Here is a 27,712-nt window from a genome sequence, read left to right as displayed (position 1 = left end):
CTTCTTATCAAAAATAGAAAAATATTGACATGTTATGTTGAATATAAGAAAAATAATCTGTTCTGAGAAACATCACCCTCTAAAAATGCCCCCATGAAAACAGCCGTTTAGCAGTTACGCGTAGGTAGACATTTTTCGCAAAGAATAAAACTTATTCCAAGAAATTTACAATGAAAATGGTCTAGATCTATTCTCAATACTATAAGCAATAAACATAAGCCAAAAATTTAACTGTCACCTCCTCATGTCACTCATTATACCAGATTTCATCCATAGCATGGAACTACATTTTGGACTACTTCACATGTAACACTGAGTAGTCACTTCCGGTTTGGTGTAATCCGTCCTTAAAGAAACATTTTTCATACTCAAAATGTGTTATTTTCACTTAAATTGTACCAGTAACCTAAATGCATGAAAAAAAATACCAGTTTCAGTTTGATACAATCAATTTTCAAGGTTTTATGGCTTTTTCAGTAACGTATGCTAGCGCGCCAAATTTCCTGGAAAAAAGCTGTCGCGACATCATTTTTGACCACTTTTCCTTGCTTGAGCTTATTTTTGCCATATTTTATCAAGTTTTACCATAAAGTGCACTCAAATCACACACTGTTACTGTAAAATATACCCAAACTCACCCCTGACACCTAAAACATACCAATATTTAGTCAATAAATATGCATTTTTTGAAAAAAATACACCCAAAACAGTGATTTTGAAATATTTTTAGTTTTTCTTCTTTTTCTCTGCTAAATTGCACTGAAATTGTCATCTTCTATCATAATCTGGCCAAACTAGCCTGTTTACAGCCACATCTAAACAAGTTTAAATTTTTACCCTGCACAACTTATAGGTTACACTCTACCAATTCAAGTCCTTATTTATTTCATATTAATAACAAAACATTCAGACCTCATTTTCAGCACTTTAGAGCATTTCAATGATATGAAAACCATATATGGTCATTTAGTATAACATGTCTTCTTATCAAAAATAGAAAAATATTGACATGTTATGTTGAATATAAGAAAAATAATCTGTTCTGAGAAACATCACCCTCTAAAAATGCCCCCATGAAAACAGCCGTTTAGCAGTTACGCGTAGGTAGACATTTTTCGCAAAGAATAAAACTTATTCCAAGAAATTTACAATGAAAATGGTCTAGATCTATTCTCAATACTATAAGCAATAAACATAAGCCAAAAATTTAACTGTCACCTCCTCATGTCACTCATTATACCAGATTTCATCCATAGCATGGAACTACATTTTGGACTACTTCACATGTAACACTGAGTAGTCACTTCCGGTTTGGTGTAATCCGTCCTATAATGATACAGTAGAATAAGTGTTGTGAAATTGTAACGTAAAATATGTAAAATAAGTTGCATACAGTCTTTCCTCAAACTAAACCAATAAAAAAGAAATATAATTATGCTATTAAAAAGATTTTTCGCAGCAAAATTCATAGTGATTTCTATTTAAAATCGGCCTAAATTTAAAATCTTTCAAATAATTTGAAATAATAAAACAAGTTTAATGAAAAGGTAACTTAACTTGAGTAAAGTATGCTACATATTGATTTTTTTCTTAAATAATGTGTTTAAGAAATACTGTCAGTATAATGCAGTTCACATAATCACAAATTCATTCATATTATGTTTAAAATGATACACAAGTAATGTACATGTTGAATTAATTGACGGAGGGTAAATTTACCCCACCCGCCTAGCCTCGCCTTTATTCAATAATAATGCCAAAAAAAGGTAAAACCATTAAAACATAATTCAAATTAGACTATGAAACCATTTTGGTAATACTTGGGTGCTTAAACTTCTGGAAAAAATAGATTCAGTGTGTTGATAAAAAAACAAAGGCAATTTTCCGCCCATTTTACAATTATAAATCGCATATTTTAAGCAAAAAATTATATTTTTGGCAAAAACATTATTTGGGTATATAGTCGAACATGTCTGCAATACAAATCAATAAAGATATAAGAAATAACCTTACTTACCATAATTTAACACACTTTTAACAAAATTTATGCAATTGTCATATAGCTTGGTAGCCATGCGGCGGCCATCTTGAATTTTGGCCGCCATATTGATTTTGAGGTTGGGGTCTCGATCAAATATTAAAGGCAATATGTCAAACTATAATCATGCAAAGCGGTTTGCTTGTAGAATTATCTGAACGATTTGGCCAATTTTGAGCTCTAAGCACTCTAACTATACGTTGATTCAAGAAGATAGCCAGGTTATTTATTTATTTATTTAGTTAGTTAGTTAGTTAGTTAGTTAGTAAGTAAGTTAGTTAGTTAGTTATTTTTTTATTTGTTTACTTTGTTTACCAGGATATAGTTAGTGCGTAGATGCTCGTAGGAGTACGAATACCTTTTACTATATCGTGCCCATCTTGTAAGAATGATGTAATTGTTTTACTTTCTAACTGGGCCAAGTTGTTCGAAATTTTAACGGGCTGTAATTTAGTTTAGTTTAGTTTATACTAATTTGTTTAAGCTCGATTGTAATGAAAGCTTTAACTGTTTAAGGTACATTCTATAGCCAAAATATCGACATTTTAGTGCTTGTCTTTACAACCATTTTGCGAATTTTTACTGAAGAATTACATAATTTGATGAATGAAATGCCTATTGAAAATGATTTAGCTCTCGTTTGAAGTATATATCTTGAAAAACAAATGCCAACTTGTACCCGAAAATCCGGACAGAAGACAGAAAAAAATATTTTTAGGCGGTCATATTTTTTCAAAATCGACAGCTGCTACATTCAAGCATTATTCTGCCTAAAATTGTGACCAAAACGTACCTAGATAATATATCTACTTCCTGCGAGCAATCAATTTTTAAATAAATTTGATGAAAGTGCCTTTTAGAGTCGATAATTTCAGATAATTTTTATTTTCTCTTTTTTTCATGCAGACATCATCATTTCACAACTAATTTGAGATAAACATGCGTACCTATGACAAAAATCCATAATATCATTACAAGGGCAATACACATAAAAGTCAGATGTGTCAATTTTATTTTTAGAAACGGTTGCAGTCACAAAGTAATTGACAGAGTAAAATGTAAATTTCAGCATATTTTTTTCACACAAAAATGTGTTAGTGCGTAGAAATGTGATCAGGCTGAGCACATGGCCTTATGGATTTCATGATTTTCGGCGCTTAACGTGAAAACAGTTAAAGCACAGGATTCACAAACATTAACTTTATGCTTAAATCTATATGCGATACATTATGCATATAATTATAATTCACGATAATATCGCATATGGAAGTAACTGGAATAAATTTGGACTATTTCCTTCGGAAGTTTACAGGACTGTCCTGTCAAAAGACCTCCCTCGTGTTTACATATTTTGACAGGTCGAGTTGTTCTGGGACTAGGAACAATGGTAAGTGCAAAGTTATATAGATTTATATAAATTAATTATTTTTGCAACGAGTTCAAAGTAAGGTTGATTATCAGTCGACTCTATTTCAAGATCTGAGAATGATTTGCCTATTTTTGGGCGGAGAACATAGCATATGCATGCTTGTATCACTGCCATCATAGATTATCATTAGATCCACTGGTAGATATACAACAAATCATTCTCAGATCTTGAAATAGAGTCGATGCAGAATTAACGCATTGTTTCATAGATAGTGAATCGATCAGAATAGTACGGAATTCCGTTAGGGCCATCGCCTTTGTATGTGTTGATCTGAAACGCGATACTCGATAGTACGATGATGAAAACGCGAAATCAGATACTACGATCGATAACGAAAACGCGACAACACGATGATGATAACGCGAAACTACGATAACGAAAACGCGATAGTACGATGATGATAATGCGATACACTATCGCGTTTTCACCACCGTACTGTCGCGTTATCACCATCGTAATATCGTGATATCGCGTTTTCGTTATCGTAGTATCGCGTTATCATCATCGTACTATCGCGTTATCACCATCGTACTGTCGCGTTATCATCATCGTACTATCGCGTTATCACCATCTTACTGTCGCGTTATCACCATCGTACTTTCGCGTTATCGTCATCGTATTATCGCCTTCCGGTGCCCATGCGCATAGAAACATTTCCCCTCCATGTGACAAAATGTCTGATTCAGAGTCAGATAACGAAGGTAAACTTTAGGCTAATTCTGATTCATAAATTAGTACAACTTTTTATTTGTTAACGGAAATAAGAGGTTTGTTTATTTTTGCCTTCTTTGCTGTATAATTTTATGTTGTTATCGCAGAAAATTCTGTTTAATCTGGTCACAATTTGACATGATCATTACGTTGCTTTTGGCAGTACAGTAGTAACTTCCCTTAGTTCTAAATCCGCCATTACAGTATTTCCCTCTCATTTTCAGCACAGGCACTTGGTTGCACTGATGGTATGTTGAAAATTCGCTTTTTAAAGAATCTTAAAAATTTGGTCTCAGGATAGATATAAAGATAAGGTATTGCACTCCGCCATTATCGGCCATTATCGGCAACGGAACTACGGTCGACTGGTTTTGCAAACGGTAGTAAGCCACTAATTTATCGTGGCGTGGTAACTAGAACTACCTAACTTATTTCATGCGTTAATATTACATATTAACTCTGTATTACTAAAACAGATCAATGGAAAAGACTGTAAAACGAACTGGAGTACATGTCGATTTTTGCCTACAGAGCCAGACCATAACACAGACACGTCGACAAAGATTGTACAAGAATTATCATTACAATTTTTCACAGAATTCATGATGGACCTCCAGAAATTTATAATTTTAACATGACATCACCGTACGTTAGGGATTCTAACTGACCAATCAGAGAGCTGCATTTTCGAGTACATGCCAGTTTCTACTTGGGTATAACGAAGTATATTTACAATGAAAATAAAGTGACTAGAAATAAATATCACACTATTTTAGATATCAAATTAAGATTTTTCAATGCACATGCTTCAGACGATGCTACAAACAACAAAACTTTGAAATTTTGTTCAAATATTATATGGATTTAATACCTTTATTTTAGTTTAAAGTTTGAGATTTTACAAAGGGGTCTACGATCAAGTCCGAGTGAAATGTAATAATCACCAAAGTGGAAATAATTATCATTGCGCAATGTTTTGGACATGATAAAATTATGAATGGTAATAACTGATTTGGTCTATTGCTGTACAGATATTTTTTCCTGCCTCTTGACATGGTATTTTTCAAACATCTGATGTTGTTGGAGGAATACATAAGGTGTGCCTGCAGGTATAACTTCATTAGACACCTGGGTAGAACCACCAACCTTCCATGTACCAGGATAAATTTTTCAAGCGAAAGATTTCTACACCAAAGCAGGACTTATAATCCACACTGGTGAAGAGCATGTAATGATAGTTATGATGATAGTCTGTGTAAATATTTACTTACCAGCAATATGTAGGGTTATGGAATAACCTTTTTGACATTTCACTGGTTTAAGACCACAAACACTATAATAATCTATTTCATTTTCAAATTTAAAATTATAAATCCGTATTTAAACAAATCAGCACTTTATCTTAGACAAAACTGACTTCAAAAACTTAAAATTCTATAGCCTTCTGAACATTGCCTCCATAATATCTGAAATTTCCATCGATAAAATGGATATTCTCAAATTGCTAGCTAACCTAAAACCAGACAAAGCTGCAAGACCAGACCATTTTTGTCCAGTTGCCTCCAGGAACTTAATGATGAAATTGTTGATGTTCTACTGGTAATCTTCCACATTTTTTCTTCTCAGGCACTGTTCCCACAAAATAGAGATAAGATTTTGTTTGTCCTCTATTCAAGAAGGGGGACCCACATGACTTGGCAAATTATCTGTTATATCATTCACTGTGTAAAACACTAGAACACATCTATGCATCCGATGTCTCTGTCCATCTTTCTAAACGTAACATTCTTTATGACCTCCAACATGGCGTTTCTGAAGGAGATATTGTAAAACTCAACCAACTGAGTTAATAGGTGAGCTGATTAACAGCACTTCCAGTCGTAAACAAACTGACTTAATTGTACTCGACTTCAGTAAGACTTTTGTTAAGATCATGGTGTCTGTCCACAAGTCATCAAGCGGTATTATGCATTTCTACTTGATAGAAAGTCAATTTGTAGTTTTTGAGGGCGAAATTCCAAAGAAGTACCAATGGCATCTGGGTTTCCACAAGGTTCCATCCTTACACCTCAGTATTTTCTATTTTATAATTAGCGATCTCCCATTTTCAATCAAGTCTCAAATCCGACATTTTGCCGACGATAATGTAGTATACATATACCTTATTATGATATCAATTCTGTGGATGGAAACAAAATCCTCCAGGAAAATCTTAACAAGCTAGAACAATGGGAAAATAAGTGGGACATGGAGTTTAATCCTTCTAAATTAGGCACTACATGTCACAAAAATCAAAGCTGTCATCAAAACCAAATATTTACTCCATGGCTATATTTTATAGTTAATTGTCAGTGCAAAATAGTGTGACAGATGTAAAATATCACTTAAATATCTTTAAATGCTAATAAACACTTAATTTCATAATCATCGCAACAACAAACGAAAACGTCAAAACATAAGCATACAAATACTTGTCCGTCCACAGCTAGAATATGCATATACCATCTTGTCCCTAAGTAATACTATGGAATAACCTTGACCTTGTAGAATAACCTGACCACAAAGTTTCAGATGTACTGTGGAATAATCTTGACCACCCTGACCTTGCAGCTTTCAAAGTGGTTGTAGCAACCATAAAGTATATGTACTTGACCAGAGTGCTATGGTTTTTTTTATCTTTTAATGCTTATTCTTTTTTAATCACACTTACCATGCTAACATTCCTTTAGCCTTTTCATTTTAGCTGATGTCGGACCCAACAGTCTTTTAGAACTCTTTTTCAACATAACTAGCAAGTCGACGTGTATCCCATGTCTCTATCAGTCGAGAGATGACTTGACATTATGAGAGAGAGAGAGAGAGAGAGAGAGAGAGAGAGAGAGGGGAGGGGAGGGGGAGAGAGAGAGAGAGAGATTTTTAATACCTGCCTGCAGCCACTTATGAAGTATATACCTACCTTTCATACAGAAATACATTTTCAATTTTTATAAATTAAATATCTGACATGTGCATTGTGAATAAGTTCTTTTTCTATAATTTAATGTTGTGAGCTTGTTTTTGACCTTGTGTAACATTTTTATTACATAGTTTAAAAAAAAGACAACAGTCTTGATCAACTCTCAAAAGCCGGAAATAATTTAGTGGTTCAAAACCTTTTCATTACCCGTCATACACCGGTCATACACTTCCGTTGCCTCGTCAGATATATACCTTATATGTAATAATATACTAAAACCTAAAATTTTAACTTTTTTAATAAAAGGGATTCACTTACAGTAAATAATGTTTTTGAATACAGGGAGCACTGGTGCACGTATTAAAACCAACAAACAGTAGGTACAGGCCAATAGAAGAAAAATACTATCAGTGCAACCAAGTGCCTGTGATTTTCAGTAACATTTTCTTATAATTTTATGAGGTTTTGTGTAATGAAGGGATGTCCCATAATTGTAAGTAGAAGTTCTATGAATATTTGTTTTTTTTGTGTGTGAATTTCTAAACAAAGTACAGTTATGACTTATGCACCACATGGGTAGTCTAAATAATAAGACGTTACGGGACAGTGTGATAACTTTCGACAGCCGCTGTCCAGTTAATAGAGGGATGACAACTATACTATATAATATCAGATTGTAAAAAAGTCATCCCGATAAGCGAAATGAGTAAGACTACTACTTTTGGGGACTCGGGGGACATATATTTTCCTACGTAGTAGTTTGCTGGACATCAATTTCGTTGAATGCAGACTAGACCTTGATAGCTTGGTTCATGATGGCCGACTTACTGTATATAAAAATAGTTATAGAATTTGATTGTAAATCTTCAACAAGTTTCAAAAAGAATATGTAAATCTAATTGTCCAAGTAGCTACTTGTGTAACTAGAACAGTAAAGGAGTACTAAGTTCACAACAGATTGCTATCATTTTCTGCCCTTTAAAGAAATTAATATATATAATAATATATCAAATTAATTTATGATTTTAACAAGCACGTGTCAAGTCAATCAGTAAAAACTATTGTTCTTTTAAAAATTACAAGAATACAACATATTACATGGTATTATTCTATATATATATTCTATTTTATTTATCCAATCGTGAATGTTTATTTGACATGTGACCGTACAAAAAAATCTGTATCTTTCCATATTTGGAAGGTTCAACAGTCCCATGTTAAACATACGACGAAGTCCGAAACACATGAAAATGTTCCGAATGTAGATCGGATGAAGTATGCACTCTATGTACAGAGTTTGATTATGCATCTGGAAATACAGAAAGGCAGAAATACAATATTCACTGAATCATTTTTAATTTAAACTAAAATAATTTAGATATAGAATGAAAAGGTGTACTGTACAATACGAGATATATTTGGACTTGTACCCAGCTGGGAAAACCATGATATTGGACTCGCCTAGCAGCACGTCCAGTATGTTTTCTCAGCTGGCTACTCATTCAAATATATCTCAGTATTATAAAGAACAATGTTAAATAACCTGGTATTATGAAGAACAATGTTAATTTTTTTTTTTATTTAATTTAATATTATTTAACATCCGCAGTTATGTGTCCCTTGTTCACTGTGTGGTTGCATTTCACCCGTGTTATAAAAGTGTTCAACAATATCTCCAACTGAGCCATATCTGATGAGTAGTAAATTTTAACCTACTCTTTTCATACATGTATGCATGTATCTGACTTATGCAAAACAGAAGTGAAGTGTTAAGCACTCTGATGCCAAAGAGAAAAAGATCAGCATTTTATATGCCTTATAAATAATAAAAGTATTATCTTACCTATTAATGTAGAAATAGTTTAACTGCTTTAAAACAGTGTATCGAGTAGATATTATGTTCAAAGTGGATTTATCCATAGCCAGCAACAAATCTGGTAATTCCCATCGAGGTCAAACAGGTTAAATGGCACTTAAAACTCAAGTAGTCTCAATTAATTACCACTGTCAGACCATTTTTAAATGACAAGCCATAAAAATACAACAAATACTTATAATAAATAAGATACCTATGACAGAGTCCTTGCATACCGATATAATTTGATTTCATTGTTGAAATTTATATAATCATCTGAAAAGAAGATCAATAATTTTTGATATAAATTTCACAGAAATATTTATGAAAATAAATCCATTCAATTTCTATATGCAGTTGACATCATTTATACATATGGGTGAAATGGTAAAGCTACACTTGTAAGCTATGGAAAGTCATGTCTGTATTTTTCCAACTGAGCCATTTTTCCAATTATCCTCTTTTTTCAGATTCAAGCATTGGTGAAATCCTGAGACGGTTAGGGTGTGGGGAGCATGTCGCTGCATTTGAAGCGCAAAAGGTAGTTTTATTGTATTTCAAAATGTGTAAATTCATATCTTTATTCTGAACTGCCTCTGGTCAGCAGGACTCTGTAGAGATATCTGTTTGCTGTCCCCGGGCAGGTGGGTACGACAGACTGTAAACTCTGTCTTCTATATTCTGTTTTTGCTTTTTCTTTGATATTCTTTGTCTTTCTCTTTGGTCTTTCTGTAAATTGTTTATGCAATCCATATACAAGAAATTACTTTGTCACCTTTTTTGTCACAACTTTTGTCTCTCGGGTACTAAAGCTTGCAGGTACGCTATAATTCAAAACACAGAACAACTCCAAATGACATCTCCTAAACTTCTTCGCAAATGTTGATGAAACTTGATTGGGATGTTTGTTAGATAGTGGTCCCTTTCTAAAGCTGTTGTAAGATAATTGAAATTCCATGTAGATATCTGGTTGCCATTGCAGCTGTATAGAAAACTTTGATATTTGGCATTTGACATCATGTAAAAGTCCACCACAAAGATTGTACAGAATTTACAAATTATGGCCTGTAGGTAAAAATTGGCCACCTACTGGGATGCGGCTTATTCCACTTTCATGTATGTAAAAAGTATGAACTTTAACATGTTTCCTACTTTGAAATTTTCGAAATTACATACATTGTATTGTTGTTTCTGTAGTATCTACAATAAGGACCACTACAAGGTAATTAAGGTAACTACAAAATGCAATTACCCTAGACTGTGGCATCTGGCTCTTCATAATTATGACAGTCAAAATATTAAATGTTCCCGGCTTCTTATGCTGGAAAACTGTGAAATGGAATATAATTATATTAACACTACCTAAAACTTGACTTTGTTTTTTAAAAAACAGCATGATGCATGAAAGGACATGTGTAACATTGTATATGTATATCAATTTGCCTGTCAATTCCAGTACAGGTAATAGTAATGTAACTTTTTATAACTACACTCAACAAACGGTTTTGAAATTTAAACTGTATGTACAGATTTATGTGCAAAATATAATTTAAAGAATAATTATGAACAATTACATTAATTCAGATAAATTTGACTTTGACCTAGTGACCTGCTGTTGGATGTTTTTAAGCTACAACCATTGGGCCTAAAAATTATTCTTTCTGGTAACATGCTCTAAAAAATTAGTTTTTGTTATTAAGGGAGACTTCGGAAATTATTTTTGTGTCAAAAAAGGAATACAAATCAGGGACTTATGCCTTTAGAGCATCACTAAGTTGATTTCTAACATCACTGACCATGTTTAAAGCATAAAAAGTGTCGTTTTGCAATTTTTTGTTAAAAAGTTGAAAAAAATATTCTCCAAGGTCATAAAACATTTAGGGTCTGGCCAAAAATTTAGGGTAGGTCGGGATACCAGATAGGAACAATTTTTGTTTTACGCCTTATTAGAACCACTTACATCATTTTATGTGCTGATTTGAATTTTATATTGGCCAAATGCATTTCAGTAATGCTTGCATGCATTTATTTCAGATCAGCATTGAGCAAGTGGAGGTAATGACGGATGAAGATTTTCAGAAAGTTGGCTTGAATACGATTGGAACTCGCATTAAAATTAAACAAGCCTGTAGGAACTTTTTGAAAGGTAGGCATTAAATGAATAATAAAAAACATATAATAATCCATATATTATAAAGTGCAGTAATTTTAAAGGAAGAATGAGCCTATTGGCAAAGTAGGATAACTGCCTCTTTTTGAAAGAGCTGACCAGATATTCAAATAAATGTATGTATGTTTGTAGTGAATGAACAAAATGTAAAATTCTATTTCAGCATCACATCCCTGTGCATCAAGACCCAATTTTCATGAATTGTTCGTCATACCAGTACAAAACTTGTAAAGTATGTAATATATTTTCTAGGGAGTGTTGTTTTGTAATTACAGGAAATCTGCAATCCCAAGTGGTGGAAAAGTACGTTGAACTATCACAACCTAGAAAGAAAAAAAAAGTGCGCAATGAAAAACGAAACATTCTTAGAAATGAGAAGCCAACAAGGCGATTATATATAGGGTGGAAACACAAAGCAACAGGTCATTTTAAAATAGTTTCAGCTAGCAAGGGCGGTGGGCAACGGTTATTGGATGTCAGGAAAGATAGCTCATATACTGAACTGGTTAAGTTGATATGTGACTGCTATTTTCCGAATGGTTACAGCAAATGGCAGGGTTTGAGTATCAATGATGTAACGTATTTCATTGGAAACTTCACTGGTGAACCAGTACCGACAATGGATGGGAACTTCACATTCTCCAAGTACATGTCCACACAAGCATCTTGCCCTGTGAGATTGTACCTTCATACGGAAACCGTAAGTGATATAAGTCATTAACATAATGCCATTTGTAAGGAATTCCATTAGGTCCATCGCTTTTGAATATGTTGATCTGAGACTGAAACGCGATACTCGGTAGTACGATGATGAAAACGCGAAATCACGAAACTATGATAACAAAAAAAGGCAACAACACGATGATGATAACGCGATACTACAATAACGTAAACATGATAATATGATAGTACGATGATGATAATGCAATAAACTTTTCATCATTGTACTGTCGCGTTTTCACCATCGTAATATCGCATTATCGCGTTTTCGTTATCGTAGTATCATAATTTCGTAATTTCATTATCGTACTGTCGCGTTATTATCATCGTACTGTCGTGTTATCACCATCGTACTGTTGCGATGGGCCTGTCTGTTACTGCTGCAGTTTATAATGATTGTGAGCACATTGGTGGTAAATTTTGATTTCATGAACTATTGGCTAATCTTTTATTTCTGCTCTACCAATTACTGAATAAGATGCAGCATTATAACAGCGATTGCCATTAATTGTTTCAGGCTAATGGATCATTGCTGCCTAGTACAGACGATCAACAGTCTGACAGCAATGAAAGTTTGCCAAGTTTATCGGATGTTATGAGCACAAACATGGTGAGGTCCTTTCCTACACAACGAATTATTTAAACAAAACGTTGCTGTCATAATGCGTTTTTGTTAAAAGTTTCAGTGTTTTTATGCCCCCGAAGAGAGGCATATAGTTTTTGAACCGTCTGTCTGTCGGTCTGTCAGTCTGTCGGTCTGTCCGCAATTTTCGTGTCCGGTCCATATCTTTGTCATCGATTGATGGATTTTCAAATAACTTGGCATGAATGTGTACCACAGTAAGACAACGAGTCGTGCGCAAGACCCAGGTCCGTAGCTCAAAGGTCAAGGTCACACTTAGACATTAAAGGATAGTGCATTGATGGGCGTGTCCGGTCCATATCTTTGTCATCGATTGATGGATTTTCAAATAACTTGGCATGAATGTGTACCACAGTAAGACGACGTGTCGCGCGCATGACCCAGGTCCGTAGCTCAAAGGTCAAGGTCACACTTAGACATTAAAGGATAGTGCATTGATGGGCGTGTCCGGTCCTTATCTTTGTCATCGATGGTTGGATTTTCAAATAACTTGGCATGAATATGTACCACAGTAAGACGACGTGTCGCGCGCAAGACCCAGGTCCGTAGCTCAAAGGTCAAGGTCACACTTTGACATTAAATGACAGTGCATTGATGGGTGTGTCCGGTCCATATCTTTATCATCGATGGATGGATTTTCAAATAACTTGGCATAAATGTATACCACAGTAAGACGACGTGTCGCGCGCAAGACCCAGGTCCGTAGCTCAAAGGTCAAGGTCACACTTAGACGTTAAAGGATAGTGCATTGATGGGCGTGTCCGGTCCATATCTTTGTCATTGATGGATGGATTTTCAAATAACTTGGCATGAATGTGTACCACAGTAAGACGACGTGTCGCACGCAAGACCCAGGTCCGTAGCTCAAAGGTCAAGGTCACACTTAGATGTTAAAGGTCATTTTTCATGATAGTGCATTGATGGGCCTGTCCGGTCCATATCTTTGTCATTCATGCATGGATTTTAAAATAACTATGCATGAATGTGTGACACAGTAAGACGACGTGTCACACGCAAGACCCAGCTCCGTAGGTCAAAGGTCCTAAACTCAAACATCGGCCATAACTATTCATTCAAAGTGCCATCGGGGGCATGCGTCATCCTATGGAGACAGCTCTTGTTTGTTCTACAAAAGCTGTTCTTACATGAAATATATATGAAGATATAGTTTATTTAAGAATTAATATATCTCATCGGTGATTTGACGCTGAATAAATCACTGTTTGGAGTTCAGATGCGAAGGAATTATATCACGAGGGTGTAGCCCGAGTGATATAATGCTACGCATCTGAACGACAAACAGTGATTTATTCAAGAGCAAATCACTAAATGAGATATATTATTTCGATTCTAACACGTTATTAAGGACTTTACAGTATATCCTTGTCGGCATGCATTAAATATTTGCCCGTTTTCAATCGGGTTCTTTTTCAGCGCGCCACTTGACGCTATGACGTAATAATTGTGACGTCAGAACAGTGAATTGTTGTTTAATAATTCACTGTTTCAAGCCTTCTTTGTTTAATAGGAAAATGAATCGGATCGTGTTAGAATGGTATTTATTTCTTTGTCTGGAGCCAAGACATGTCAAATGCAGCATCTGCGACTTTATATTGATATAATGACTGTTATTAACAGGTCTCAACAGCAGTGACAGTCCAGCTGTCAACAGCGTTGACAACCAACCCTTTAAATTCGTCAACAGCGTTGACAGCCCAGCCTTCACATTCGCCAACAGGGTCGACAACCCAGCCATCACAATCGTTAACAGCGGTGACAACCCAGCCTCCAACAGTGCAGTCAAGCAGTTCTTCAGAAAACTACCACTTTGTGTCTGCTGACACTCCAACTGTCCAGTTGCGACTACCACGGCGTAACTTGTCTTTGGTATGTGTCGTTTATTAAAATATGTATAGGTTTATGTTCAATTGGTAAAATGCGACCTACTAGTGTGACCAGTCAGTTTTTGTAAATGCAAACTTATCGTTTGACTTTTGTCGTTGTCGTCAACAATTGTTGTTAACAGCTTTGAGGCGTAGTTTTGATCCCATCTTAATGAAACTTGCACAGAATGTTTGTCACCATCATCTGTGGGCCAAATTGGAATATGGGTCACATGGGGGGGAACTAGGTCACTAGGGCAAATCTTTATAGAAAAACCTTGTTAATGCTGAAGAGGCTACAGGTTTTTTTTTGAACTTTGTTGGAATGTTTGTAACATATTAAGGCCAATATGGAATATGAGTCACTAAGTCAGGCATTAGAAAACAAGAGCTGTCGGAGGACAGCAACGCTCGACTATTCAACAGCCTTGTCGATTGAATGAATACGAAAGTCGAAAAAGGGGCATAATTTAAAAAAAGCAAAATAGGGTTATGGAACCTGCATAGTGCTTATCAGCTCATGACAGTGGACAAGTGTGTGAAGTTTCAATCCATTCCCATTAGAGGGTACTGAGATACCAGCTTACATATAAGAATTTAACCCAAAACTCCTAAGTTTAAATAGGTGCATAATTTTGTAAAATGCAAAGTTGAGTTATTGACCCTTTGCACTGCATGTCATATCATGACAGTGAACAAGTGTGTGAAGTTTCAATCCTTTCCCATTAGTGGATACTGAGATACCAGCTTACATACAAAACCTTAACCAAAAAATTCTAAGTCGAAAAAGGGGCATAATTTTGTAAAAAAGCAAAATAGAGTTATGGAACCTGCTTTGTGCATGTCAGATCATGACAGTGAACAAGTGTGTGAAGTTTCAATCCATTCCAATTAGTGAGTACTGAGATACCAGCTTACATACAAAACCTTAACCAAAAAATTCTAAGTCGAAAAAGGGGCATAATTTTGTAAAAAAGCAAAATAGAGTTATGGACCTGTGCAATGTAAGTCAGTTTATCACAGTGAATAAGTGTGTGAAGTTTCAATCCATTCCCACAAGTGGTTACTGAGATACCAGCTTACATACAAAACCTTAACCAAAAATTTCTAAGTCAAAAAAGGGGCATAATTTTGTAAAAAAGCAAAATAGAGTTATGGGACCTGTGCAGTGTAAGTCAGTTTATCCAGTGAATAAGTGTGTGAAGTTTCAATCCATTCCCACACGTGGTTGCTGAGATACCAGCTTACATACAAAACTTAACCAAATCGGGACGCGGACGCCGACGCATGGGCGAGTGCAATAGCTCTACTATTCTATGAATAGTCGAGCTAAAAATTGTTAGCACTCTAGAGGCCACAGTTTTGACTCACTCTTTATGAAACTTGGTCACAATGTTTGTTGCTGCCATCTTTAGGCCGTATATTAATCTCGATCATGTTCACCCCTAAATTAGGTCACAAGGTCAAATCTTAGGAAAACCTTGTTAACCCTCTGAAAACTTTAAAAAAAATCTTGTTCAGTATTGCAAGGTATAGAGCTTTGAAAATGAAGTGTGTGATGTTATCTAATAGTCCTCTATAAAGATTGTTGAAATTATGCCCCGCCCTTGAGCCCATAAGTTGTCCTTAAAGCGAAAAGCATTCAGAAATCTTCTTGTTGGATACTACATAGTCTAAAAGGTAAATTAATTAGCATTTGGCATTATCTATTACTCCTACACAGTGATTGTTTATATTATGCCTCTGGGATAAAAAAGCCCACCACCCATGGTGTGCCATGCTTCTCTTACATGTACATGTGTTCATAATGTAGAGTTTAAATAGCTTCATGTGAATTATAACAAAAGCCACATCTTTCGCATTTTATGATTCAAATTATTTGAACCATTTGTAACATTGCATGCTTTTTTAGCTCGACTATACAAAGTATAAGGAGAGCTATCCTACTCGCCCCGGCGTCGGCGTCTTTCCGCGTCCCCACCTTGGTTAAAGTTTTTTTTTACACTTTCCCTTTTTTCAACTTATCGCTGTAATTACTTCATGGATTTGATTCAAACTTGAAATACTTATTCCTCACCATCATCCACATCATCTGACATAAGGGCCATAACTCTGGCACCAATATTTCATGAATTATCCCCCCTTTTCACTGAGATTTTCAGGTTAAACTTTTGATGCACTTTCACTCTATCTCTGTTATTACTGAATGGATTTGATTCAAACTTAAAATAGTTGTTCAACATTATCACCCACACCATATGACACAAGGTGCATAACTCTGGCACCAATATTTAATGAATTATGCCCCTTTTTGCTTAGGATATACTTGTTCAACATCATCACCCACATCATATGACACAAGGTGCATAACTCTGGCACCATTTTTTCATGAATTATTCCCCCCTTTTACTTAGAATTTCAGGTTAAAGTTTTGGTGCACTTTCACTCTACCTCTGTTATTACTGAATGGATTTGATTCAAACATAAAATAGTCGTTCAGCATCATTACCCTCATCATATGACACAAGGTGCATAACTCTAAGACCATTTTTCATGAATTATTTCCCCTTTTTACTTAGAATTTTAGGTTAAAGTTTTGATGCACTTTCACTCTGTCTCTATTATTACTGAATAGATTTGATTCAAACTTAAAATAGTTGTTCAACATCATCACCCACACTAGCCACACAAGCTGCATAACTCTGGCACCAATATTTAATGAATTATGCCCCTTTTTTGCTTAGGATATACTTATATAGTGTTTTGATATATTTTATCTTTACCTCTCTTATTACTTTAAGTTGATATTTTTGACATAGACTCAGGCTATTGTGCAATATCTTCATCCACAATTGGAGTCATTAAACACTCCAGTGACAGCTCTAGTTTCCTCAGATGTGCCCAGTTTCACTATCCAGCATTGATATAGTCGAGCGCGCTGTCTCCTGTGACAGCTCTTGTTAGCTCAACTTTTCAATGAAAAAGTAGAGCTACTGCACCTGCCCAGAATCGATGTTGGTTAAAGTTTTTGATAAAGTCAAGTATCTCTGTTACTATCGAGCTATTGACTTGAAACTTAAAATACTTATTTACTATCAAAGTCTACTCTTAAGAGAAACAATCCCCATAACTCTGTTTAAAATTTGACAGAATTATGCCCCTTTTTAACTTAGAATTTTTTGTTACAGTTTTTGATAAAGTCAAATATCTCTGTTACCATCAAAGCTTTTGACTTGAAACTTAAAATAATTATTTCCTATCAAAGTCTGTACAAGGAGAAAAAATCGCCATAACTTTGATTGTATTTTGGCAGAGTGAGGCCCATTTCTAACTTGGAATTTTTTGGTTAAAGTTTTTGTTAAAATAAAATAGCTTTGGCTTAAAACATGAAGTAGTTATTTACTATCAAAGTCTACACTAGGAGAAACAACCCCATAACTCTGATTTGAATTTTGAGTTATGCCCCTTTTTAACTTAGAATTTATTTTATTAAAGTTTTTGATTAAGTCATATATCTCTGTTACTTTCAAAGCTATTGACTTGAAACTTAAGATAATTATTTGCTATCAAAGTCTACACCAGGAGAAACAATACCCACAACTCTAATTCTGTTTGCTTGGATAGTGGGTCACCACCATAATTCTGAAAATTAAGTATGTTAAGGTAATATGCGCCACCTAACAAATTTCAACGGACTGTTATGAAATTTTGGTAAATTAAAGTTGACGATATTTCTGATTGAATGGTATTTTTTCCAATTTTCTGTTATTCTCCATTTTGCAGCTGTAAATCTCCAAACATGATCACTAACGTCAGTTTTGTCAATTGAGCGCAAAATGACGTACTTGACAGGTTTTTTTAAGTATGGCTTGCCTAGGTGTGTTGACCCTTTAATATCGGTAAATGCAAACTTACTGAACTGCATCATTTATGTAGGAATGATGTCCATTTCAGAGCAGGCATGGACAATCAAATACTGCAGACAGGATCAACAGCCATGTAAATACCAGAAGGTGATACTTTTATGTGTATTATTGGGCATTCAATCTATGTCATTTAAGTACATGTACAACATGGGAACAATTCCTGAAGTTGAAATAATGCATACCAGCACTGAGCTGTAAATACTTTACTATCAGTATGTCCCCGTAAGCTTTGTCTGGACCTTAGCCATTGCCAGGGAGCTATTGGTCCATCAGTTCATGCATGTTATGTTTTGTGCTACAATAACTTATCTACATGTCAATTAACATTAACCCTTTCTTACCTGAGGTTTTGGTGCAAGTTCATATCTTAGTAACTACAGTATCACTATGTAAGGTTAAAGGTTGAAACTAGGGTTGGATATCGTTAAGGACGAAGCGGTCCGATACCGATACCGATACCAACGAAACGATACGGTATTTTTAACGATACCGATACCGATACCATGCTTTGTAGTACATTATATAAGCAATGATTTACTTAGTATTATATACACCTATGTAAGTAGATATACATGAAAACTTGCTGTGATATATGAACATTTAAGTTTGTTAATGGAATGTTGTATGTATTAGATTATGAAAGAGTAAAAAATAAACATATCTTACAGACTAGTTTTCCAAAATAAAAGTCTAGAGCAGATACCTCGCTCACTATGCAATTTAAATCTATGAATACACTCACTGTAGTAATGCTTTTAAAGCTCAGTACTGTCTAGAACTGTTTAACTGGACACTTAATAGCTTTCAAATTACCCCTCTTACAAGTCGGACTCATTCTCACTCATGATAATCTTCGACTAGGTTGACTAGTAATGTTTTTAAAGTGAAACACTTTGCAACACATTTTTAATTGAACAACAACCTTCAAAACATTTGAAACAACCAACATTCCAACAAAAAACATTATTTCTAATGGTTCGCGAAAACCGATTATTTGTTTACGTAGGTTACAGCTTAGTCTCGTAATTTTTTATTTACATCATTTTTTTTTTCATTGGTTTTAAAAGAAAACTACAAAGAAAAATAGTGTCGTATATTTTGAAATTAAGTATTGGTTTACGTTGTTTAAAACGACGGGGAAAGAAGAATTTCAGGTAATATTTAGCATACGAAACTATTCGCACGGTTGGCTCTCCATGTCAAGGGAGGTTACTCTGATCACAGTAAACAATGTCGATCGCGTTATTACGCTATTTGCTTAAATTTCTGCTTTATTTTGCCGCAGATTTTGTAAGAATTTTGTTTTTACTTTTATGGAAATACCGAAATCGGTACCGGTTCTTTTACGAAACGGTATATACCGGTACTTTTCGAAGTGATTATTCGGTATTGTACCGATACCGGGAACCGGTATCCAACCCTAGTTGAAACTTAAAGAGGCACCACAAAATAACTGTATTCTTTTGTATTTCCATGATGGTAATTATACATGCTTTGCATGAAGAAAATGAGAAATAACAAGTATCTAGTTACAAATTGACAGTGACATATATATAAGGCCAAGACAGTTTGTTTAATGTCTTAACATGTTATTGAATTAATTTAGCAATATGTACATAAATCAGTGTATTTAGTTAAAATTTCAATCACATTTTCTTTCTACTGTGTAAGTTAGTTATTCCTCAATATTCTTAAAACTATGCTGCTGAAAAGAGATTGACTTCAAGTTAGTTTGCAGATGAAGTTTTGAAAATGCATTTATTTAGGAAGGGCCTAAATTGTCCACCTGAAAACTTGAAGTATAGCTGTATAATACCTGTATTATAAGAATGATTTTCATGAAGTTTTTGTGGGTGAAAAAAGTAGGTCACTAGGTCATGGTTGACCTTTAAGCATGTCTTTAAGGGGCAATGTAGGTCGCTGGCTAAGTTTAATAAATTTCACATGCATTTTGACAGAATTATGGTCTTCTTTTTTCGACTTAAAAATTTGGGTTAAGGTTTGGACGCAAGTCCATATCTGAGAACTATTGGTGGTTCAGTGTTGAAACTTAACTTATGTCTTAAGGGGCAATGTATAAGGTTTGTTGTTTCTAAGTGCAAGCATTTGTTGTTGTTTCTTGCGGGATAATTATTTTCATTACATGTCAACATTTTACTTCAAACTTGAAAGAAATATTTCAAGAGAACTTGACAAATCCAAGATATGTTTTAATGCCCCCACCCCTTCCCTTGTCTGTCCATTATGTCCTGTCAAGAAATCTTGTGGCATGCTCTGCACCTTCCCTAAATAAGCTAGGTTTACCAGACTTAATGTTTGTTTTGATGAGTAGTTGTGTACCTTTTGTAAAAATTTTTTATATTTTTTGTATAGTCTCAGTAACACCAGAGTTATGGGCCACTTGGTTTTTTTCTTTTTCTTTTTTTTTCTTTTCACCAACAAGTTTTGTATGGAATAAAAATAGGTACATATGCTGTTAACTTTTTGTAAGTTAATATATACCAAATAAGTGGTTTGTAATTTTCAGTGGAACTGAACATCACCCACATGTTGTGGAAGTATTGGACAGTGAGGACGAGGAACTGCAAATGGCTTTGTTGGAAAGCCTTGATCCTTCTGTAAACAATGAACCTGATATTAGGTGAGTTGCCTGTAAATGATGCTGTATATTAAAACTATCTGAATAAAGATATAGTGGTATAGCTGCTTTGCGATAAAATTATGTTGTCACACACCAGTTATGGGAGTAGTAGCAAAGACTAGAAAAAGACATAATCTTGTGTTCATTGTGGAATCAGTGATGTGTCTTTTGCCATTGCCTCTGTCTCCAAATTTCTTCAAATGACATATCTCTCTAAATTACCCACGAGATTTTAGCATTCTTATAAAATCTGATGATAACTATTGTGATTACATATGTAGGTTAACTTATAAAAGCAAATTATAAGATACAGTCAAACTTGTGCTAGCGACCACCTGTCGACAACGACCGGTCTCTGGTCCCCCCATAGAAAAATGTTCATAAAAAGGCCGTGAATGGCAACCGCAACCAGCGACCGGCCAAATTGATTCCCAAGGGTCATATTTGCCCCCCAATAACGACCAAGCTGGACCGTTCCGGCTTGAAAATATTTGAAATCCGCAGAATTTTCACGACTTTAGCCTTATAACAAACATAATAATTACTGCTTGATTGAAAATTTGCAAGTTTGCACCGGCCGAATTAATACATAGAACATAAAGAATGCAAGAAGCATGATAATGGCTAACTGAGAAGTGACCCTTCCCCCCGAATAAAGACCATCTGTGAACAAAGACCACTTTTGCTTGTTCCGAAGAGTGGTTTTTGTTCACAGGTTTGACTGTATATATAATATAGAAAAAGCAAAACTAAAATGGTGGTTTCTGTCCACTGACTAGATTGTGTTATAAAAAGGATAATATTGACAGAAACTTGAATGCAGACAATAGATTTCACATTGAACTGACATAAGACATAATGACTTTGACCCTGAAATGACCCTGTCTGTTTCAAAATTTATTATTGGCCAAACCTGACAAGAAATAGTTGGAAGTCATAAATGATTTCTGTTTTCTCACAGATTTGATTTGTGTAGTCAGTTTGTGCTTTATGTTTAGCCTTTGGTTTGGATGCTCATGTCCTTTTGTGCAGCTTTACTTCTTTTATACTTCAGTATATGGTATCTTTGCAAAAATCTGTTTGTATTTAGAACCAACTCTGAGGCTCAAAGTAACATAGAAGACATCATAAAGACATACCAGATAGAGACAGTAAATGAAGATACTGTGACAAAACTGCTCGTCCTTCGAAGCAATATACTGGAAACTGCACTTAAAGGTCTCGATAGAAAAGCTGTTAAGCTCAACTCAAAACTGTATGTCAAATTTTCTGGAGATCCAGCGCAGGATCAAGGGGGACCAAGGCGGGAGTTTTTTAGGTAAATTTTATGTTGTTTCAATTGCCATTCAACACATATTAAGTTTATTGAGCTTTTTTTTTTGTTTCTGGTACCCCAGCCCTAAATATTTTTTATGGCTTTAGAGACAAAAGTAATCTTTTTGAAAAAAAAAGTTGCCAAATTGCACACTTATGCTTAAAACATGGCCTTAATAAAACAAGATAAAAAAAACTACTTTTACGAACCTACCTTCCCTAAGTTTTTGGACCTTGATACTGGAAACAAACATTTTTTGCACATAGGGACTGCCAAAGCTAGAAATAGAAAAATCTTCAAACGACATCTCCTCCAAAACCATTGAATGGATTTTGATAAAACTTGGCATTGATGTTCCTTGGATAGTCCTCTACCAAAGTTGTTCAAACACTTCCACTTGTTTGCACATAGGGACTGCCAAAGCTAAAAATAGAAAAGTCTTCAAATGACATCTCCTAAACCAATAGTGCGATTTTGAAATAATTTCACACAAATGGTCCTATCACCCTCCACCAAGATCGTTCAAATTATTCCTATTAATCAAAAAAAAACATGGCCGCCAGGGGGTGTGGTCACTTTTCCCTATATGTATGTACCTGGAAATTTGAAAAAATCTTCTTTTGTGAAACTGTGGTCCTGATTTTAAAATGATTTTACACAAATGGTTCTTGTGTCTATAAATGTTGTATAAAATTTTCTGATTCGTCAAAAAAAAAAAACATGGCCGCCAGATGGTGTGGTCACTGTTCATCAACATTTTTTTTAACAATATCTCCTGAAAAACCACTGAATGGATTTTGATGAAACTTTACACAAATGATCTCTGGGTAGCCCTCTTTCAAAGTTGTTAAAACTGTTCCGGTTCATTGAACATACAGGTCTTTAGTTAAAAATAGGTTTTCAGCTATCAGACTTTCAAAAAAATCCTTTTCTCTAGCGCTTTGATATTTGGCATGTGATGTAAGGCTTTGACTCTCTACCAAACTTATCCAAATTATTATGCCTTAAGTTCAAAAAGGTGGCCACGTCCCTGTGTCTGACATTGTACTTACTATATGCTTTTTATTAGAAAGTCTTCTCCTCTAAATCAATAATAGCTAGAACCTTGATATTTGGCATGTGATATCAGATTTTTAGCTTGAATATACGAAGTATAAGGAGAGCTATCCTACTCGCCCCGGCGTCGGCGTCTTTCCGCGTCCCCCCCTTGGTTAAAGTTTTGGTGCACTTTCTCTTTTTTCAACTTATCTCTACTTACTTGATGGATTTGATTCAAACTTGAAATACTTATTCCTCATCATCATCCACATCATCTGACATAAGGGCCATAACTCTGGCACCAATATTTCATAAATTATCCCTCCTTATCACATAGATTTTCAGGTTAAAGTTTTGATGCACTTCCACTCTATCTCTGTTATTACTGAATGGATTTGATTCAGACTTAAAATATTTGTTCAACATCATCACCCGCATCATATGACACAAGGTGCATAACTCTGGGACCATTTTGTCATGAATTATTCCCCCTTTTTACTTAGAATTTCAGGTTAAAGTTTTGGTGCACTTTCACTCTACCTCTGTTATTACTGAATGGATTTGATTCAAACTTAAAAATAGTTGTTCAGCATCATCACCTACATCATATGACACAAGATGCATAACTCTGGCACAGTTTTTCATGAATTATTCCCCTTTTTATTAAAGTTTTATGCACTTTCACTCTATCTCTGTTATTACTGAATGGATCTGATTCAGACTTGAACAATTGTTTAACATCATTACCCTTATCATATGACACAAGGTGCATAACTCTGGAACCAATTTTTCATGAATTATTTCCCCTTTTTTCTTAGAATTTTAGGTTAAAGTTTTGATGCACTTTCTTTCTGTCTCTGTTATTACTGAATGGATTTGATTCAAACTTAAAATAGTTGTTCAACATCATCACCCACACCATATGACACAAGGTGCATAACTCTGGCACCAATATTTAATGAATTATGCCCCTTTTTGCTTAGGATATACTTATATAGTGTTTTGATACATTTTATCTTTACCTCTCTTATTACTTTATGTTGATATTTTAACATAGACTCAGGCTATTGTGCAATATCTTCATCCACAATTGGAGTCATTAAACACTCCAGTGACAGCTCTAGTTTCCTCAGATGTGCCCAGTTTCACTATCCAGCATCGAAATAGTCGAGTGCGCTGTCTCCTGTGACAGCTCTTGTTAATTTCTACCATAATTGTTCAAATTATTGCACTAGGTTCAGAAATGTGTGTGACTTGTATACAATATAGGCTTACATTAGAAGAAACTTAACTCTGTTCTTAAACAAACAAGCATGAAGCCTTGTACATAGGTGAGCGCTATAGGGTCAGTGGCCCTCTTGTTATGTTAAGTTTTTGCATGCTGCTGTATTTCTCAGTCACTATTAACCATAGGCTTTTGAAACTTCAAATACTACCAACACTCAAAATACGTCCTGACCATGCATTTAGCATTTATAATTTCTTTATATATTTGGATAGATCAGTCTTTATACCATTGCTTTACCCTAATTTTAACTCCTTGTGCAGTTACTAAATGCATCAAGGGGGGCATTTCGTGTTCTACCAGCTCTTGTTAGTATTGATTCTATTTAATTTTTTTTCTTGTGTATAGATTGGTAATGAAGGCCCTGCAAGAGTCTAGGTTTTTCTACGGACCTGAAACCGGAAAAATCTTCACACATGTTTTAACGTTGTTGGAAAAAGGACATTACCGTCTTATAGGGAGATTAGTAGCATTGTCTCTGGCACAAGATGGTCCGGGTCTCCATTTCCTCTCTTCTGACCTATATGACCTAATGGTTGGGAAAAGACCTCAGCTGAAGGAAGTTGAAAGCTTACTGCCAGAGGACACAAATTCCATGATACAACAGGTAAGGTCATAAGATTTAGTTTAGTTCCAGCAATCTAACCCTAATTGCTCCATTTCAACCTAGTGACTACTGTAGATTGGTTTTACACATATATTACTTGAATAAAGATATTCATAGGACGCCAGTCTTTTGTTAAATCACAGTTGCATTGTAACTGGGAATACACGGAACTTGTTGAGAAAATACTCCTACTTTTCTGGTTGGCCGGGTTTTCGAAGAAAAATCTGGCTTGTAGGTTAAGGCTGTCCGGGCGGATGGATGGGTGGACAGATGGGAATAATGAGTCTCATGTTAACCTTTGTTCATCCATTTTTCTCAACAAGTACTTGTCCAAACTTTAAGAAACTTGGTCAGAATGATCCCCTATTATCACTGGGTCAAAGGTCAAGGTCACTGGGACCTAAACATTGAAAATGGTTTCCACTCAATATCTGGACAAGTATTTCACCTAGGACCTTGAAACTTAATACATATGTTGGTCTTGATGTGTACATGACCCCTATTGATTTCGTGGTCAAAGGTCAAGGTCATAGAGGTATAAACATTGAAAATGGTGTTTTTCTTACTTTGATTTTTTTGCACCAGTTTACAAAGTAATAATATGGACTACTATGTAGCAAGGTATACTTCACACATATTCATATTACAGTTTTTGTTTAGCTCACCAGAAGACAAAGTGCTTAAGGTGAGCTATTGTGACTGGTCATTGTCCGGCTTGCGTTGTCCGTTAACATTTTCCTTGTTAACACTGTGATAAACCTTCCTAAGGTTAATCAGAAATAGAGTAGACATGAAATCCAAAGGTTCAAACCTTTGACTTCCCTAAGGATCTTGATCCTGAGTACCTGTGGTCGGCAAACAAGTCAGTCATGTTCATTGTTGGTGCAGACATAAAATCAAAGATTCGAACCTCAGATCTTCACTGATGAACTTTACCCTGAGCAACCGTGGTTGGCCCACGAGTTCTGCACTTGGGAAAGGAAAAATCAAAGGCTTTAACCTTTGACCTTGACTGGTTACCTTAATCTGGAGCTAGCATGGTCAGTACATGGGTTCTGTACTTTTTCATGGGAAGGGGAACAAGTCTTCCAAGTTTCATGATTATCATTCAAGGGTTTAGGAGATACATATTGAACCTTGACCTTAAGCTGGCATTGTTGACGCGTGGAATCTGCATGTCTTCTTGACGATTGAAACCTGTCACCCAATTTTAATGATTATCCTTCAAAATTTTTTAGAATAGATACTGAGCAGACATGAAAGCGTAACGATTACGACATCAAAGCTGTCACTTAAAGTGTGACCCCTATGAGTCTGCCATGCTATGCCAGTGACAATAAAAATGCAAACATCTTTGAAAGTGATGCTTATCAATGTGTACATATTTTGTAAAACTTTGAGTACTGCATTGCATTAATATGGATGCTTTTTTTAGTTGAGAGATGCAGATAACTTCACTAAGGAGGACTTGTTCCTTGTGACGTATGGTGACCAACTGTTTGACATGGGAATCACAAATGTATATAAGATGGCCAGAGAAGACAAGGAAATTTTAATTGAAATGATAAAGAAACATCACATATACTACAGGTATATATTCGTGCCCATTACTTATACTAGATACAGCTTTTACTGTAGTTTTGGACAACACAATTGTAATTCTTGTTTATAATTGGATATAAAATAAAATTTCAATACATCATTTGGTAATGGATTGTAAGATTCGGACTAGTCCTTATTTATTCAGTTGCAGTACAATTAGTACAATCCTATATTAAATCTTTCAGTGATCAGATGCATTTATTTTGATGTATTATGAAGTATGTATTTTATTAACCAGGTTTTCAACGAAAACCTGAGTTATTAGATTGGGGTAGATGTCGGTTGGGCGGGCGGGCGGTGGCGGCGGCGGCGTCAAACTGGTGTTTCCGGTCAATAACTTTTGTTTCGGTAAAGATATTTGAATAAAACTTGGTATGTATGTAGCTTATATCAAGACAAAGGCTGGGATTGATTTTGGGGTTTCAGGGGTCAAGGTCAAGGTCACTGTTACTTAAAATAGAAAAAGGGTTTCCGGTCAATAACTTTTGTTTCGATAAAGATATTTGAATAAAACTTGGTATGTATGTAGCTTATATCAAGACAAAGGCTGGGATTGATTTTGGGGTTTCTGGGGTCAAGGTCAAGGTCACTGTTACTTAAAATAGAAAAAGGGTTTCCGGTCAATAACTTAACTTAGGAATGAGCTATCATGATGAAACTTGGTGTATAGAAAACTTATATAAAGTTGTAGCTTGGGATTGATTTTGGGGTTTCTGGGATCAAGGTCAAGGTCATTGTTACTAAAAATAGGGTTAGGGTTAGGTTAGGGTTAGGGTTAGCATATCTTCTTCATGCATAGAGGGATTTTGATGTAACTTGGCACAATTATACACCATCATGAGACGAAGTGTCTTGCGCAGTTCCCTTCTTTAGAATTACTTCCTTTTGTTGTT

The 27,712-nt window shown here is 35.1% G+C and overlaps 1 protein-coding gene across 1 annotated transcript; it reads left to right on the top strand.

Annotated features, from left to right (window-relative positions):
* Positions 1–3,959: 3,959 nt before the first annotated feature.
* LOC123552220 (uncharacterized) lies at positions 3,960–26,807 on the top strand (the record flags this gene model as incomplete). The annotated part of the gene is made up of 11 exons (XM_053535438.1): positions 3,960–4,168; positions 9,460–9,530; positions 11,024–11,135; positions 11,435–11,859; positions 12,397–12,489; positions 14,161–14,409; positions 18,360–18,418; positions 20,859–20,972; positions 22,063–22,290; positions 24,959–25,217; positions 26,653–26,807. Coding segments are annotated over exons 1-11 (1,793 nt in total), but the record flags the coding sequence as incomplete, so codon positions are not given.
* Positions 26,808–27,712: the final 905 nt, after the last annotated feature.

The sequence above is a fragment of the Mercenaria mercenaria genome, unplaced genomic scaffold (genome assembly GCF_021730395.1).
Source record: "Mercenaria mercenaria strain notata unplaced genomic scaffold, MADL_Memer_1 contig_4815, whole genome shotgun sequence".
NCBI lineage: Eukaryota > Metazoa > Mollusca > Bivalvia > Venerida > Veneridae > Mercenaria > Mercenaria mercenaria.
This window is presented reverse-complemented; position numbering and strand designations above follow the sequence as displayed.